This window comes from Chelonia mydas, chromosome 3 (assembly GCF_015237465.2).
Source record: "Chelonia mydas isolate rCheMyd1 chromosome 3, rCheMyd1.pri.v2, whole genome shotgun sequence".
NCBI classification, from domain to species: Eukaryota; Metazoa; Chordata; order Testudines; family Cheloniidae; genus Chelonia; species Chelonia mydas.
This window is the reverse complement of record NC_057851.1, coordinates 146,226,878-146,245,827: the sequence shown is the minus strand read 5'-3', so window position 1 is coordinate 146,245,827 and position 18,950 is coordinate 146,226,878. Positions and strand designations below refer to the sequence as shown.

Sequence of the window (18,950 nt, the reverse complement as noted above, 5' to 3'; positions counted from 1 at the left end):
TCTGTTGACATAAAACATTGTTTTGTGTTGTCTGTCATTACCTGGACTGTTAGTCTATGTACCATGGGAAGAAATGCTGTGCACACTAGACAAATAGCTCTAAGTTATAGAAATTTTATTTGAAGGTGAGTATCTGCAGGAGTCCAGAACTCTTGTGTCTGTGAGGAGTCTAGGTGAACTTCCCACCCAAGTATGGAGGCAGCTGTGACCAGTTTCTTGGTAGGGAGGGAGGAGAAAACAGTACTCCTTGCATACCTGGAAAGGGTCCTTCCACCAGTTTAATGATACAAGACTTTTTGAGGAACCTGAACCCTCATGTGCATGTGATGTCTATTGGGTAGATACACAGATTTCAACCACCCTTGCATGGAATGTAGGTGATGTCTAGCATGCTGTATAATTTATGCTTAAGAGGCCACATGAACCAGGTGTCTAAGGCATACTCTTACAGACATTTGTGGGTAAGCCTACAGCTGGCTGATGAGATCTAGTATGGTCTTGAGTCTTCCCTATGGCAGATAAACTCAGCTGATGTGGAATCCACCAGCACTACCTCAATCAACTCTCTTTTCTGGGTCAACAGCAATAATGACCTTTTTTTGTTTTTCCTGAGACCCAGTGTGGTGAAAAGATGTAGGATTTTGTGAATGGAACATTCACTTCCTTGAACAAGGCAATCATGGAGGTCTGGATATATCTGACTCCGTTAGGTCCTTATATAGGCCACCATGACTGCCATGCACTTGGCGAATTCTCTGGTATGTACAGCTGAAAGACCAAAGGGCAGAAGTCAATACTGGTGGTGGGAAGTTCCCACTTAGAATCTCAAGTATTTTCTGTGTGCTGAGTGAATGGATAGGTGAAAGTATGTTTCTTAGAAACTGAGAACCACAAACCAGTCTAAGAAATCTAAGGATACTGAGCCTAGGGTTACCCTCCTGAATTAAAAATGGTAGATGAACTTGCTGAGAAACCTCAAATCAAGGATTGGATACCAGCTCCCCTTCTTCTTCAGGATAAGAAAGTAATGAGAGTAAAATACTTTCCCTCTGAACTGCAGAGGCAGGTCTTCCAGTGTGATGAGATTTAGAAGGGAGATGTTTCTTACTTTAATAATATCTCATGAGAGGGCCCTCAAAGAGGCTAGGAAAGGGGGGAAGGAGATAGGAAGAGACTGAAATTGAATAGAATCCCCACACTGATCACCTCTAAAACACAACTGTCTAAGGTAATTCAATTCCAGGCTTTCTAAAAATTCAAAAGCTGGTGTCAAAAAAATAGAGGGAAGGGTATAGATACTCAAAAGTCTCCGCATGGCTCTTGAAGTTGGCATCAAACTTGCTGCTGTGAGGTGGACATGGGATGTGCAGCTGCAGAGGAAGAGACAGAGGGCCTTCTGTTTCTTCCCCAATGGCTTTGATGATTTTAGTGGTTTGTAATAATAGGTCTTTATCTAGAGTAACTTTGTGACCTGGCTGCTTTCTACGGGCTGGCATGTAAACTGCCAGGAACTGAGAGTGGCTCTCAAATCATGCAGAGAGTGCAGGTCTTCATTGGTTCTAGCATTGGACTGGTAACAACTTTTTAATAGGAAGTCCTCACTTATCTCAAGCTCCTTTGGTATGCCTGAAGATTGTAACCATGAAATCTTGAACATGGCGATGGATGTAGCCATTGATTGTACTGCAGTGGCCAACATATCTAATGCTATGCAGTGATGTATGAGTCACCAATTGTCCCTCAGTTACAAAGATTTCAGTTTCTCCCTATTTTATTGAGGGAGTTTTTAAATAAATTCTGATAGTTTGTCCCTAGTAAGACAATCAAACTTTTCTAGGAGCTCATGGTAATTTGCAATATGAATTTTAAGATTTGATGAGTATTTTTTCTTGCTAAATACATCTTTTTTCAAATCATTATCTTTTGGAGTTGTTTTTGGGCATCCCTGCTGTCATGACCTTTTTTGCACTGACGCTACTACCAAAGATCAAGAAAAAAACAGTTACTCACCTCTCGTAACTGTTGTTCTTCAAGATGTGTTGTTCATGTCCATTCCAGTCAGGTGTGTGAGTGCGCATGTGCCTGTTGGCTGGAAGATTTTTCCCTTAGCAGCATCTATTGGGTCGGCCTGGGCACCTCCTAGAGTTGCCTAATATATAGCCTTGCCGACCTGCCAACTCTTCAGTTCCTTCTTGATGGCTACTCCAACAGAGGGGTAGGAGGGTGGGTATTGGAATGGACATGAACAACACATCTCGAAGAACAACAGTTACGAGAGGTGAGTAACCATTTTTTCTTCTTCGAGTGCTTGTTCATGTCGATTCCAATCAGGTGACTCCCAAGCAAATTCAGGAGGTGGGGTCAGAGCTGTCCACTGATTGGAGTACTGCTCTACCAAAGGCCACATCATTTCTGGCCTGTCTAGTAATCGCATAATGTACAGCGAAAGTGTGTATTGATGACCAAGTCACCTGCCCTGTAGATTTCCTGGGTGGGGACTTGAGCCAGGAAAGCTGTTGATGAAGCTTGCTCTCTTGTAGAGTGCACCGTTATTGGGGGCGCTGGGATACTTGCTAGATTGTAGCACTCAGTAATGCAGGTCACAATCCATGATGAAATGCGCTGTGTCAAAACAGGCTGACCCTTCATCCTGTCCGCTACTGTGACAAAGAGCTGAACCGACTTCCTGAATGGTTTTGTCCTCTTGATGTAAAAGGCCAGCATTCTGCGGACGTCGAGAGTGTGGAGCTTCTGCTCCCTGCTACTTGCATGAGGTTTGGGGTAGAAAACTGGGAGGAAAATGTCCTGGTTTATGTGGAACTGCGACACAACCTTCGGGAGGAAGGCCGGATGGGGGTCTGAGCTGAATCTTGTGCTTAAAAAATATGGTGTAGGGCGGCTCCGATGTTAGAGCCCTGAGCTCAGACACCCTCTGGGCTGAAGTTATCACCACCAGGAACGCGACCTTGTAGGAAAGGTAGAGCAGGGAGCATGTTGCTAGAGGCTCAAAGGGATGCCCCATGAGCCCAGAGAGGACCAAGTTGAGGTCCCAAGCAGGAACCGGTTGGCGGACAGGTGGGTACAACCTGTCGAGGCCCTTCAGGAAGCGGGTGACCGGGGGTTAGCTAAAACTGAGCGGCCCTGTACCCCCAGATGGAAAGCCAAGATGGCAGCCAGGTGCACTCTTATAGAAGACAAGGAGAGACCTTCTTGCTTCAAGTGGAAAAGATAATCCAAAATCTGGGGCACTGGGGCTAATGCTGAGCTGACCAGACTGAAAATCTCTTCCACTTGGCCAGGTATGTGGAATTGTCCTGGCGGTTCTGCTGCTGGAACCTTTGAGGAGGTTGTGCCGGGGTTGACGACGGGGCCAGAGGTAAAGGCGTTGGGACCGTAGGCGCCGGGGGCAGATGCGCAGTGGAAGGCGGTACAAAAGTGGTGGAGGCCACTGAAGATGCCACTGACTGAGGGCATTGGGTTCCTCCCTGGCTCAGGTGATAAGACCAGGGGGTCCAGAAGGGCCACTGAGGCGGATTCTGCCACTGCGGAGGCCACGCATGATGTTCCCTTCTGTCTCTGCCCGACCTCTCTCTACGGCTTCTGCTCCTACTCGAGCGATAGGAGTTGGGCTCTGACTCTGAGGTCTCAGACACAAGACCACGGAGGAGCTGATCCTTGATGCCTCAAACGTCGAGAACTCGGGGAGCAGGAAGGCTCTCTGTCGGAGCGGGTAGGCACCGATGGACAAGGCGAAGGTGTGCACCTCGACATCATAGCTGGCTTCCCTTTAGAGTGCACCAGAGGACGCGGCTCCGTCAGCACTGAGGGTTCCTCCTTGGCAGGCGAGAATGGTGCTGTTAGGTGGAGGAGGTCTCGAGCAGCCTGGTAGGCTTCCGGCATGGACAGGAGCTGCAGCTGCTGCGTAGGTACCAGTGATCGAGGTGGGTCCAGACTTGACTGCTGCAGCTTGGCAGCAGTTGACACGGCCCCGGAAGGAGATGTCAAGGAGTGGCCCGCCTGGGGTCACACATCTTGAGGCTTAGCTGGAGGAGAACGGTTGCCGGCTTTTTCTTCTTTTGAGGCACCGGCAAGTGGGAGCAGAGAGGTCCCATGACGGGTCCTGTGAGGAGCCATGGTGGTGCCGGGCGTCCGTGGAGGAGTCCTTCCTCGGTGCTGAACTCGCCGACAGCACCAGGGCACTCCGCGTCAAGGACAACACTGTAGGGGTTGGGTCTTTCGAGCCCGGGTCGGAGTGGGGGCATAGGGCTGCCTCCATGAGGATCACCTTCAGCTGCTGTTCCCTTTCTTTAAGTGTTCTCGGGCAGAACTTGTAGCAGATCTTACAACGATCTTTCTGATGGGTCTCCCGCAGGCACCGAAGACACGACGAGTGCAGGTCACTTTTCGGCATGTGCTTGGCGCAGGCCATGCAGTTCTTGAAGCCCAGAGACCGCAACATGCCACGGCGCTGGGGCCGGAGTGGGGGAAAACCCCCAACAACACTATACTACACTAAACTATTAACTGGAACACTACTGATAACTAACTATATACAATGGAAGAGAGAAGAAACTTGCTGAGCAAGAGCCAAGGGAAGTTCTAGCCACCATCACTGGCGGCAAGAAGGAACTGAAGGGGTAGAGGGTTGGCAGGGCTATATATTAGGCGCCATGAGGGCGTGACTCCAGGGGGCTCCCAGGTCAACCCGACGGATGCTGCTAAGGGAAAAATCTTCCGGCCAATGTGCATATGCGCATGCACACACCTGATTGGAATCGACATGAACAAGCACTCGAAGAAGAACTGGCGCACGTAAAAATATTCATACCAAACTTAAGGGACTTGATGAGCCCGTCTGCCTTTGTAGAGATAGGTGTCACAGATGACAGGGTCTGCCATATATTTCTTATTGCTTCCAATAGCCCCTCATTAATTCACATGGGTAATATTTGGGGCATAGAAAAGCGTAGAAGGTCTAGACGCTTATGTGATTTCCCTTGCACTACCTCCACAGGCATTTCTAATGTATCTGCCATTTGATGCAAAAGTTCCTGAAACATTTTGAAAACACCAAGTTGAATGGAAAAAGGAGACATTACTGCCTCGTCTAGTGAGGAAGAGGGGATGGCTACTGATATCAGGTATTGCTCCATTTGCAGGTGTTCTTTCTCACTTTTTTGGTCCTTCTGATATACAGTGAGAGTCTGTGCCACCTGTTCCTCTTGAGCAACTGTATTAGTTTTGAAAGGAGGAGAGATTTAACCCTAGAGAGAGCTGTAGAGGTAGAACTCTTCACTGGTTGCATCCCTTCAGAGGCCCAATAGGGCCAAGATTGCACATTACAGGGGTGAGGGGCTTGGGGCCATGGGGTGAATCCCAGGGTAGGTGTTCTTTCCTAGAGTCCATAGGTCTCTATGCTGACAGTGACAGCTCCTAGATTCCAATCAGACTAGCATGGTAATATGAATGGGAATGAGGAGAGTGGTGGGGGATACCTCCCTACTACAATTCAGAAGGGGAGGAAGAGTAAGAGTACTCCTTCTCTGATGGTGGGGCAACCCTAACCAGAGTCCTGGAGTAAGCTTGAATCTCTCCCACCACCAGAACTGGGGAGGTGACCAGTATCATAATAGTTCTGGTTACTTGTGCCATATAGGACACTCTCACAGGTGGGGATAATAATAGTGACTCAGGTTGTCCAGTCACTGTAAGATCACTGGGTACCAAAAAAAAGTCAATGCTCAGAAAGTTGGTGCTGAAAACATCTGTACCACAGCAGTAAGTACCAGAATCATGGCACTGTGTGTTCATACCAAGAGATTGGTACCAGGTAAGTGCAGACCTCTTCCTGAGACACTACCATACATGTTTGGTGACTGGGTTTTATCAGGGTATCAGAGGGACCTGATTTGGGCCATGAAACACCATTTGGCTGAGTAGCCCAAGGAGATCTCTGGCTCCTTTTACTGGATCCCAGGAAAGGTGACCTAGGCCTGTGCTCACTCTGGGAATGATGTTCCATCCTACCCTTTTCAGATGACTGGGTGAAGGAGGACATAGCTGTGCTGCCAGTCTCAGTGAATGACTGTTTCTTTGATTGAGCCAAGGAGCTTGGAGTTGAGCTGCAATTCACAGAAGTACTAGCCAAGGAAGCCTGTTCAGGCCCAGTAGGCTCTTTTTTCTCTGGTTCTGAGGAGGATCTCATTGAGCACTCCAGAAGAAAAAGTATATGATAGGCCTCTCTCACCTTCTATGTTCTCTTGGAGAAGGAGAAACAGAGTGAACATCTATCAGGGATATGCCCCTCTCCAAGATAAAAATGGCACTTCAAGTCCCATCATTAAGCTAAATAACCGCATCATAGGAGGGAAAATTTTTGAACTTCAGGGACTTCATTTCAATCATAGTGGCTAAATTCCAGTACCAAGGAAGTTCCTAGCCCTCATAAAAAGCTTTTTTATATATGTATGTATAGCAAACAGGTATAGAAAAGAAAACAATTACACTAATTGCACTAATATCACTATTTACTTATATCTATGTATCGACTGATAGATAGATATACACAAAATCAGTAAAGTCTCAGAGTGCAGAGGAGTGGAATTGTAGGAGTTCCATCTCACAGCCATGTGTGGTAAGAGGGAACTAAGGGAAAGTTGGGTCCATTCCACACTTTATGCGCACAGGTGTGGGGGGGTGCAAGGGCACTCAGAGCACAAGTGCAGCCCCGACGGACACTGCTGTCCAAAAGAATCTGATCTTAGAAGCATGGGGTGCATGCACACACAAAGTGACATTCATGTGGATAATCACTTGAAGAAGAAAAAATAGGTACAAACACAGCCATTAGTCTTGCAAATATTTCTATACATGCCTAACATTAGGCACATGAGTAGTCCTGTTGACCTAAATGGGACTAATCACAAGCTTACAATTATGCCCACAAGTATGTATGTATTATTTACCTTATTTTTAATTCATATATGCAACAGGAAAACCTTAAGTTTCTTTCAAGTGATAATGAACATAAAGGTTGTCATAAAGAAAGAGGAAGATAAGTGATGTTAAGGAGGCAGAGTTAATGTTAAAAATAAGCTAATATAGTAGCCCACCAAATAAAAGCACAGCAGAAGATAGCAGAGCTGGGGGAGCTGAACTTGCAGGAGTAACTTCCCTGAAGGGTAAAATTTTCCAGAGCCAAGGAAGAGCAGAGGAAGGAAGAAATGGAACTCAGTGTCTCTTTTGTCCTGGCTACTTTCTTTGCCCTAGTGGGCAGTCTTTGTAGCATACATTTTGCTGTGTTGAGCACAGAAACAGAATGACTGTAATACCCCAATAAAGTGTCTAGCAATAGCCTTGCTAACATCACTGGTCCTGATTCTTGGATCCAACTGAACTAAGTTTGGCCCATGACCCACAGAGTAGGAGTGTAGTGTGCAAAGCTGGCTTTATACTACCTTTGCAGCACCCCAGCTCTGGGGCCCATTCAATCCTAACTTAATCAGTGCAACTTCAGGACTGTTCTAACCTATGCCCATCTATCTATGGCCTCAATGGGCTGTTCAGGCAGCCAAAAACAGCTGAAGTATAGAAACACTCTAGCTGCAAACCTTCTACCCCCAGCCATGCCCCTATGCTGGGGGTAGCACAGTGTTGAAGTGCAGAGCCAATGCACCTGCATTCAGAGATTCCCCCTAGGCTGGAGGATTTCCCAAGTAGCCTGTTAAGCTGGCCTTATGTTCCCTTTGCATCCTAAGAAATGTTGGGTCCACTGGTTTTTTTTCTACTATTCATGTGAATTAGTAGGGATTTATGGGGGCAGAAGGAAAGATAAAATCATGACTGTTTGCAAGTCTATTTTCAATAAACAGATTTTGAAAAGTATAATATAGAATCCTTCTTGTTAACATGCAATTTTCATTTTTGTAATCCTAATTCTATTCTGAGATCTGAAATTTATTCTGTATCCTACCCAAACAAATTCCACAAATGACACAACCAGATCATACCTGCCAAAACCAGACAGCTATGAAAAGGGACACTTGGTGAGAATAATAGGTACAGACCCTCTAACTCAGCTGAAGACATTTGACTGGGAGAGAAACTGGAAAGGAAAAGAGTGGAAAAAGGACAGATAATTTGCTAAAAGACAAAGGCATTGCTCAACTTAAAAATGATATGCTCAGATGTAAATTGAATTATGAGTTAGTGAATTAAAAACTTTAACAATTAAAATCCTGGGTTCAAATTTAATTATTTAGATTAACTTAAAAGGCTGTTTACCTGCAAAGTCCTGAGTTCAGGGTTCTCTATTTTTTAATTATTTATTTTTTCAATGAGACTAATTGCAAAGTAAGGTATGACTCAAAATAAGCATAAATGGCAGAATCTGGCCCATAATAAATAGTTTAAAACAGTGGCTCTCAACCTTTCCAGACTACTGTATCCCTTTCAGGAGTCTGATTTGTCTTGCATACCCCCAAGTTTCACCCCACTTAAAAACTACTTGCTTACAAAAATCAGACATAAAAATACAAAAGTGTCACAGCACACTAAGACTGAGAAATGGCGTACTTACTCATTTTTACCATATAACTATAAAATAAATTGATTGGATTATAAATATTGTACTTACATTTCAGTGTATAGTATATAGAGAAGTATAAACAAGTTGTCTGTATGAAATTTTAGTTTCTTTGCTATTGATTTTTACATAGCCTATTGTAAACTAGGCAAATATCAAGATGAGTTGACATACACCCTGGAAGACCTCTGTGTATCCTCAGCGGTATGTGTACCCCTGGTTGAGAACCACTGGTTTAAAAAACCAAAGAGTAAATTGCATCTCGAATCCTCCTGCATAGGTGGCTGCGTGGAACACCAGCAAGAACTTAATTCCTTGTGATACTCCTCGCACAGGGGGTAATCCATCCAGTGCACTGGGAGCTAAGATGCCTGTTGTGAACAGCACCAGTGCAGGGAGCTATGCTCCTTACATGGCTTTTGATGTTAGCAATATCATCACCTATTTTAGAGGAAATTATATTGGTCATGTATTGTGAAGTCAGAGAGGAAAGCATTAATTAACTGTTAACTTTTCTTAACATATGTTTGTTCGTAATTCAGAAGCCTACACATATATTTTGTTAGGGTGGAACTCACCTAATTTCAGAGGGCCTACACCAGGTCTTCACCAGGGACTTAAGAAGTGAACTGGAGCTTGAATGGGCCCTTTCCAATATGACAAATTTCACCCTAACTGATTTGGGAACGGAAAACTTTTTAAAAGATTTATTGTGTATTTAAAATTAGAAGTAGTATTTAATTCACCTTTAAGTCACAAATCAAATGAATCTGACTGTCTCATTCTAATGCAAGGCCCAATTCTCCTCCCACTTGCACAATTTTATACTAATACAACTCCAATTACTTCATTGGAGTTACTCCTGATCTAAATTCATGTAAGAGGACAATCAGGCTCAAGTTTATAAATTTTACATGTATTAGTCTACAGTAAAATAAATCAAAATAACTAAAAAATATGAATACCAAAAATTTTGTCTATGGATGCATTGGATGGTAGTGTGCAATTAAACACAGTAAACTGCCTTTTTAAACGCTGTGGGATATCATTACGGCCTCCTCCAGGGTGTATCATAGCTGCTACTAACTGTACATCAACAATTGTAGTGAAGTCTCCAGGTTTATCTAAACTGTACATTCCTTCCATTTCCATCATCTGACGAACTATTTCATTGGTTACCTACAAGATTATAAAACAAATATTAATTACCATTTCAAAAGAAGAAAATGGAAATACGCTCATCTTCTAATTTTCTTTCTTCTTGCAATCTCTCCTCTACTCCTCAGAGAAATTTGTTTTTATTTTAGTCTAGATACAGACCACAGCACCTCCTACATGGCAAACCACCAGAAATTTTTTTTCAGAGCTTTAAGATATTACTAAATGTAATAAAAACACTGTCTTACTCACTTTGACCACATAAAGAAGTATTATCTTGTGGTTAAGGCACTGAACTGGTACTCAGAGGAGATGGGTTCAGTTCCTAACTCTGCAGCAGACTTCTGTGTGGCCTTGGGCAAATCACTTAATTTCTCAATGGCTCAGTTTCTCATTTTGAAAAATGGGGAAAATACTGCTATTTGCTTTCTCCCAACCTTTCTCTATCTTGTCTATTTAGATTATAAGCTCTTTGGGAAAAGACAGCTTCTAAATATATGAATGTACTGTGCTTAGCAAGTGGATCCAGTCTTGTCTGGAGACCTAAGCTCTACCATAATACAAACAATAATGGTAAAATTAGCTACATATACTGCCCATGAAATATCTTCATGCTAATATTTATATCAGCTGGTCTTCCCATTTGTTGGGATGTTCTGGTGAAAAGATTAATAGAAGGAAATTATTAGATGAGTATATTTAGTATTCCCCAGCATAATTTCTCCATTAATCATTGATGAGGAAATGTATCCATCCAATAGGTTACTGGTGACCTTGGGAAGTGAGTGTGTCCTAAATCCCCTCAGGAGCTGAGTTTCCTAACACCTATATGTTTCCACAAGGCAATATCTTACGTATCTGGTTATGGAAACTTCCATGACTTCTTTCCTTTGCTTTTTGGGTGCCAAGAGACATACTAGGCTGTGGGTCTTTCTTATGTGCTGTGTTCAAGGAAAACAGATTCATTGTGCTCTTTGCACATCTATGTCATGCCATCTGTTTTCTGTGGTGTGAACTGGCTTTGGATAAGCACAGTAGAATGAGGAGGGTACAATATCTAGGGAAATGTGGAATGGAATATTCTTATTTTAAATAACTCTAGGAGCAATACTAAGAACTACTTTGTCTGCGTACAAGATACCATATGGCTTTCCCACAAATAATACAGAACTTTTTTGCAGAAATTTATGGTTTACTAAAACTGACTGGTCCTGTCAATTTAATGTCAGGCTGAACATTTGAATAACATGCTGTTTTGGGGATTATACTGCTTTCATTAGAGCTTTTAAAAATATGACAAAGTTAAGGATAATATATGAAATATGACTCCTAAGTCCAAGATATATCTTCAGAATATCTATTCTACTCCCTGATGTTTATTTAATAATTACACCATAATCATATTACTTTTCTATGATTTACAGTTTAATAAAAACATTGCATTGTAAAAAGGAGTAAAATGTTTACTGTATATGAGAAAAAATCTGACTTATAAAATCTGAGATTCAAATATTTTTGCTAAATACTACAAAATATATTTTAGTCATATCTTCTTATATGAAGTTTTCTTCTATACCTGATCTCCCCATTCATTAATTATTGGCATATTAATGTCATCAATAAACACGGTCATTCTTCTCCCGCCTGGTGGTCCATAAGTACTTCCCATGCGTTTGTCCACATAACTCTCTATTGTCCTCTGAAGAAAAAAGAAAAAGTTCGAATTTAGTATCTACAATACCAGCATATTTTTTAAACATTTTATATTTATATTTGGAACGGGTTTTTTTAAAATGTACTGCGTGTTGCCTTGAGATAATGGAAAATTTCTTATCTGAGAATTTTCTTTTTGTCAGCAGTTTCTTGTCTCATTCTTCACAAATAGGCTGTCTCTCTCCCTCATGGAACTCAAAGGTAGTCTGGAATTATTCCTGGAGGATTCAGGACTAAAACCCCATTACCTCATGCCACCAGAAGAATTTTTCCAAAGACATAAAAAGACTCCTAACAACTGATTATTAGCATTAAGATGATAATCTCAAATTATATTAATGAACCTTAAGGTGTTTTGAGGTCTCCCTTTAGAGAAAAAAAAACAATTAGTTTTGAATTGTATTTTGGTCATTTAACAAACTACTAGGGTGGTAGATTGAGGAGAGGAATTGCTAACAAAAAGAAAATGATCAACTAAGACATTTTCAGTTCTGGTGCACAGCTTCTCCTCTCAAAATTCACTAATGGGCAATAAAGAGTAAGGAATCACTAAAGCAAGATGAGAAAGAATAAACTAGAATTTCAATTATAAATTACAGTAGAATAATAAGCCGAAGAGGAGGTTACTCACCTTGTGCAGTAACTGATGTTTTTTGAGATGAGTGTCCCTGTGGGTGCTCCACTCCACTCCCTGTGCCTTCGCTCTGAGAGTTTTACAGCAGTGCCCATACGGGCCGCGCATGCACAGTGCCTGCCCAATGTGCTGCTGCTGCCTCAATAGCGTGTGTGCAGCCTGGACTCCTCAGTTCCTTCTCTACAATGGAGCCTGCTCCAAACTCCGAAGTAGAGGGGAGGAGGGTGGGTAGTGGAGCACCCACAGGGACACTCATCTCGAAGAACACCAGTTACTGCACAAGGCGAGTAACCTCCTCTTCTTCTTTGAGAGATGTCCCTGTGGGTGCTCCACTCCAGGTGACTTAAAGGCAGCATCTCTGAGGATGGTAGGGACTTGGGATCTGGTAAAAAAGCCATTGACAGCACAGCTCATCACACTCGAGTGTCAATCAGGGGTCCCTGTGTGAGAGCGTAATTTTTGGCAAAGGTGTGCTCTGAAGCCCAAGTGGCAGCCTTGCAGAAAAGGGCAACAAAAATTATTAGGGATATGGAGTGACTTCCATATGAGGAGAGATGAATACGACTGGGACTTTTCAGCTTGGAAAAAAGACGACTAAGGGGGGATATGGTCTATAAAATCATGACTGGTGTGGAGAAAGTAAATAAGGAAGTGTTAGTTACTCCTTCTCATAACACAAGAACTAGGGGTCATCAAATGAAATTAATAGGCAGCAGGTTTAAAACAAACAAAAGGAAGTATTTTTTCACACAACACATAGTCAACCTGTGGAACTCCTTGCCAGAGGATGTTGTGAAGGCCAAGACTCTAACAGGGTTAAAAAAAGAACTAGATAAATTCATGGAGGATAGGTCCATCAATGGCTATTAGCCAGGATGGTCAGGGATGGTGTCCCTAGCCTCTGTTTGCCAGAAGCTGGGAATGGGAGACAGGGGATGGATAACTTGATGATTACCTGTTCTGTTCATTTCGTCTGGGGCACCTGACATTGGCCACTGTCGGAAGACAGGATACTGGGTTAGATGGGCCTTTGGTCTGACCCAGTATAGCCATTCTTATGTTCTTATGTCTGCAAGTGGGATGTTATGCAGAAATGCTATAGAGGATGACACAGATCTAGTAGAGTGTGCCTTGACTGAAGTTGGAGGTTGTATGTGCTTTAATTGGTAGCATAAGTGGATGTAGTCTGATATCCAGTTAGATATTCTTTGGGTGGATTTTGATTTGCCCTTAGTGTGTTCTGATATTGAGATAAAAAGTTTAGAGGAAGCTCTCAACAGCTTACTTCTATCCAGATAAAAAGATAACACCCTGCAAACATCAAGGGTGTGCATTGCAGCTTCAAAAGGATTCACATGCAGTTTAGGAAAGAAGGTTGGTAGATGAATAGGTTCGTTGAGGTGGAAGGACGAATGCACCGTAGGGAGAAATTTAGGATGAGTTCAAAGCGTGACTTTATCTTTCAAAAAGATAGTGTACAGAGGTTCAGCCATGAGTGCTCCAAGTTGTCCCATGGATGTAATTGCCATTAAAAATGCAGCTTTCATGGATAGGTGCAGTAGGGCGCAGGTTGCTAGTGGTGCAAAAGGTTTGTGCATCAGGGCTTTGAGGACCAAGTGTAAGTCCCCTGGCTGAGTGGGTGGTCTAATGTCCAGATACAGGGTTTGGATGTCCTTGAGGAATCTCTTTGTGATAGGGTGGGCAAAGATCACTGTGTCATCCATCTTTTGGTGAAACACTGTGATTGCTGCTAGATGTATTTTTATTGAGCTAAAGGAAAACCTGGATAATTTAAGTTCTAGAAGACAGTCCAGTATAAGTAAGAGAGGGGCAGAAGCAGGAGAGGTGTGCCTGGTGGAACACCACGTGGTGAACCTTGTCCATTTATGAAGATAGGTAGTATGTGTAGATTGTGTCCTGCTGTGTAACAGCACCGTTCGGACTTGTTGGGAACAATCTTGTTGGGTTCAGTAGAGAACCATTGAGGAGCCATGCCTTGAGGTTGAGCATCGCTATATTGGGGTGGTGTAATTAGCCCCTGCGTTGAGATAATAGGTCCGGAAGGGGAGGGAGCGAGATCAGGGCACAAGCGGACATTGTGTTAGAAATGGGTACCATGCCTGTCTGGGCCACGTAGGAGCTATTAGGATGACCTGGCCCTGTCTGTTCATATTTTCTGTATCACCCTGTGGTATTGGTGGGAATGCATTCAACAAGTTTTCGGTCCATGTGATCATGAACGTGTCCCCCATGGAGTGCTTTCCCAGACCCGCTCTGCAGCAGAATCTGGGGCATTTTGTGATGGTCGCAGTTGCAAATAGATCCAGTTGAGGATAACCCAACTGTGGAAGATGCCGTGTAAGATAGTACTGTTTATCTCCCATTCGTGGTCTAGGGGAAAAGATTGACTGAGCTTGTCTGCTGTGGTGTTCTGCTACCCAGACAGGTATGAGGCTGAGATATGTACGTTGTATTGGAGGCACCAGTTCCAAAGTTTCCTAGCCTTGGTGCATAGTGAATGGGATCGAGCTCCCCCTTGTCTGTTTATGTAAAACGTACATGCGATGTTGTCGGTCATCACCCTGATCCTTTGTTTCTTGAGGAGTGGGAGAAAGTAGAGACAGGCATTTCGGACAACTCAGAGCTCTAGAAGATTTATATGTAGCGTGGTTTTTGTAGAGAACCATAGACTCTGAGTCGTGTGATGTCCCATGTGTGCCCCCCACCCAGTGAGGGAGGCGTCTGTCATGATTATAAGTGAGGGAGAATCCTGCGAGAACAGGACCCCGGAGCACATGTTGTGTGGTAGAGTCCACCATATTAGTGAATACTTGACCTTTGGCGGCATAGTTAGTAGTCTGTTTAGTCTGTGCACATTTGGTTTGTAGATGGTGGCCAACCAACCTTGTAGGCACTGCATGTACAGGCGTGCATTCTTGACAACAAAAGTACATGCAGCCATGTGGCCTAGAAGTTGCAGGCAGCCAGCGGCTGTCACCCATGGGCTGATCCTCAACTGGCCAATAAGATTCTTTATGGTGTAGAATCTGACAGTAGAGATACGAACCCCATTATCAAGTCTAGGTGTGTGCCTATGAATTCCAGTTGTTGGGTTGGATGTAGTGTAGATTTGTTTATATTTATTTGCAGGTCAAGATTCTGGAAGCAGTCAATAGTCATCTGCATGGATCGGATGGCTTTTTCGTAGGTGTGTGACTTCAGCAGGCAATCATCCAGGTACAGAAAGATTATTATCCCTTTTTTTCCTGAGATGTGCCGTTACCACCACAAGAACCTTTGAGAAGACCTGGGGTGCTTTGAGAGGCCAAAGGGTAAAACCTTGTACTGGTAATGGTCTGAGCCCAGAGCAAATCTGAGAAAGCGTCTGCGGACAGGGTGCATAGTGATGTGAAAATAAGTGTCTTGCATGTCGAGGGCTGAAAACCAATCTCCCAGCTCCAGCACTGGAATTATTGCTGTTAGGGCAACCATCTTGAATTGTTGCTTCTTGACGAACATGTTTAGTCGGCTGAGGCCAAGAATGGGTCGCCAGCTCCCACTTTTCTTTTGTATCAAAAATAGTGGGAGTAAAACCCCTTCCCTCTGTGCTGAGCTGGCATTGTCTCCACAGCACCTAATTGCAGAAAATGTTGAACCTCTTGTCAGAGGTCGTGAGAGCGGTCCCTGAAGAGGGATAGTGGTGGGCAGGGGGTATGGACAGGAAGGGGATTGTATAGCCAGAGCGGATGACTTCTAGGGCCCATCCATCTGCAGTGATAGCTACCCAGTTGGCACAGAATGGGAGCAGACAGTGCCCAAAGGGGTGGATGGTTGATATGAGTGCTAGAGTGGGTGGGAGGTCTTTGTAGCGGGGTGGTCACCCACTCCTGCCTTAAAAGGCTTAAAACAGCCCGGGGAGAGGACTGTGGCAGAGAAGGAAAAGCGGGGCTGACTGGGGAGCGTACGAAGGTACCTGAGGTGAAGCAGGGCTGGGGAAGGCCAGAGGAGCTGGGAGGCTCCAGACTGGAAAAGCCCCAGGCTGCAGGCCTGGCAGACGACCTAAGACAGGGTACTGGGGTTGCAACAGTGCAGCCCAAGGATAGGCGGAGGCAGCAGGTCCAAACCCACCCTGCCTATGATGACTGGCTTATACAGACTGCAGTCAGCCCCAGGGAAAGGGGGCTAGATGGTGACTGGCAGTAGCCCATAGGCTGAGGCAAGATGGGGATAGAGGTTGGGGGGTTCCCCGGGGAGGGTAGACCCAGATCTGTGGGGTATTGCCTGGAGGGGAAACACCCCAGGTAAAAGGGCACCGGGGTCTGGGAGGGACACGGAGGCCAGCGACGGCAAGACACCGGCAGAGGGTGCGCCAGAGCTGGTAAAAAGAGCTAATTCCCAGAGAGCCCGCAGGAGGCGCCGCAGGGGTGAGTCGTTGTCCCATGACACTCTTCTATACCCTTGACCAAGGCTTCAAATCTGCTTATTAGGAGGAGGAGGTTGAGATGCTGCTGGTGTTGGGGGGTGGTGCCATTGAGATCTATTTCTCTGGCATTGGTGCTGCTGATGGTCGTATGGCCTTTGATGTTTTTGTGTGTGTGCCGGATATTGTGAGTGTTAGTAAGGCTGATATCTGTATTGTCTCCTTCTTGTGGCAGGTGTGTGGATGCCCCGACACCTCAGTGTAGCACGTGAGTCTTTCATGGTGTGCAGCGCTTCATTAGTTTTGGCTGCAAACAGCTTCTCGCCATTGAAAGGGAGATCTTCTGTGGCGTTCTGTATCTCCCGTGGGAATGAGGAGGAGCTCAACCATGAGGTTCGATGCATGACCACTGACTTAGCGGTGGAGCTTGTGGCTGTATCAGCAGTAATCAAATGTGGCCTGGAGAGCCATACAAGATATCATCTGCCCCTCAGAGACCACAGCTTTGAATTGTTGTTTTTCTTCAGGAATGTCATTAATAATTCCATGAATTTTCCATAGTTCCTGTGCTCATACTTGGCTAATAGAGTCACATAGTCTGCACTCTAACTTGTAACATGGAAAACGAGTAAACTTTGTGGCCGAATAAGTCCATCCTCTTACTGTCCTTATCTGATGCAGTGGACCAAAAATGTTGCTGTTTGTTTCATTGATTGGTCGCTTCAACTACCAGTGAGTTGGGTGCTGGGTGTGTAAAAAGGAATTTGAATCCTTTAGAAGGGACATAGTATTTACGGTCAGCTCTCTTGCACATTGGGGGTATCATGGCTGGGGTCTGCCATATGGTCTTGGTGGGTTCCAGGATAGCCCCATTGATTGGCAATGCAATCTTGGAAGAAGCAGAGGTTTGTAAAATGTCGGTTTGCTCGTGTTAAGTCTCTGGCACCTTCTCAAGAGTGATTTTTAGCTTGTTAGTGACTCTTTTAAATAAATCTTGGAAATGTGTAAAATCATCTGCCGTTGTTGGTGGCAGCGGCATAATAGCCTCGTCTGGTGACGAAGATGAATTGTTATTGGGTAGAGAGGTGTTGGGTGCGACATCTTCTCCCTGTAGAAATGTAAGTTCCTCCTTTACAGCCATAGCGGTGTGTGAAGGTGGAGGAGGAGACTGAGCATCCTCCTTGCGTGGGCTGGGATGACTTCTGTAATGTCTTCTGTAAGAACCCCAGGGACTCCAATAGGGCCATTGTCCCAGGAAGGGCAGAGATGGCCCCCTCCAAGGGTGGCCATACCAAGGTGGTAAGTCTCTGGAATATGAGGACTGTGATCTAAGTGGCACAGCACTAATAGGCATCCTGACTGGGGAAGAGTGGTGTGGAGAAAAAAACCCTTCCACATCATTGTCTTCATCACTGGAGAAGTGTGAAGGGATTGGGGACAGCTGTCAGTATGGTGCCGATGGCCTCGGTGAAACGTTGGTGCCCAGTAGACGAGATTCTTGGCTAGAAGAAACTACCAGATCTCTCTGGTGTATAAATTGGGTCAGTGTGGAGATTGACGGGGCCGATTGTTGAGGCACTAAATGCACCGGAGGCACTGCGTGCTGGGTCGGTTCCGATGGGTGAGGCACAAAATACATGGGCAGCGCTGTGTGCTGGGTTGGTGCTGGAGTAACCTGAGTTGGCACAATGGGAGCAGTCATGGTCATCTGTGGCACAGGCATGGGAGCAGTTGTTGGCACCACATCCTTTGCTATGATTGATAGTGCCACAGTGGAGGCAGGCAACTCAGCGCCATCAGCCTCGGCACCTGAGCTGTGGATGCCGGCAGCTGCTGAAGCAGAGATGGTGCCGGAGGTGCCAGGAGCATTGTATGTGCTGAGCCACTGAACGGCCGGCGCTGATGAGACCGACCTGGTCGGCAATCATTTCAAGGCTATCTGCTCCCTATGAGGCAATGAGGCTGGCCACTTTTTTGTCAGTTTCTTGTCTTTGGAAGATTTTGGCGGTGGACTCTGCTGTGAGGCCTGCTGGCCTGGGTCTGAGGGATTTCTCCATGAGGATGAGCTTCAGCCTCAGGTCTTTATCCTTGCATGCCCTGGCCTTCAGTTTGTTACAGTGGGCACACTTTTGGGGAACATGGGATTCCCCCAAACACCGGACACATTGAAAATGGCCGCCTGAAATGGGAATGGCCTCTCTGCACATTGTGCATCTCCTGAAACCTGAAGAATCAGGCATTTTATGGGGTCACTGACTCTGAGGTAAAACAGGGGAGATTTATGTTTTAAACAGGGAAGGTAAGTATAAGAACTAAAACTTCCCTAACTCAGATAACTAAGTTAATTACTACAAATTTGTCTAAGGTAACCATCGAAGAAGTGAAGAATGAGCAGGACTGCTGAGCTCCGTCTCAGGCCGGGGACGGTAGAGAGAGAACTG

At 44.9% G+C, this 18,950-nt stretch overlaps 1 protein-coding gene across 1 annotated transcript in view; it reads right to left on the bottom strand.

Moving 5' to 3' along the window:
• Window positions 1-18,950, bottom strand: part of DNAH8 (dynein axonemal heavy chain 8) — a 612,643-nt gene that overhangs the window by 135,530 nt on the left and 458,163 nt on the right. Inside the window, exons 57-58 of the mRNA XM_037895538.2 lie at window positions 11,319-11,441; window positions 9,550-9,763 (exon numbers count right to left, since the gene is read on the bottom strand). Coding sequence (XP_037751466.1) covers window positions 9,550-9,763; window positions 11,319-11,441 — 337 coding nt within the window. The remainder of the gene's footprint in view (window positions 1-9,549; window positions 9,764-11,318; window positions 11,442-18,950) is intronic.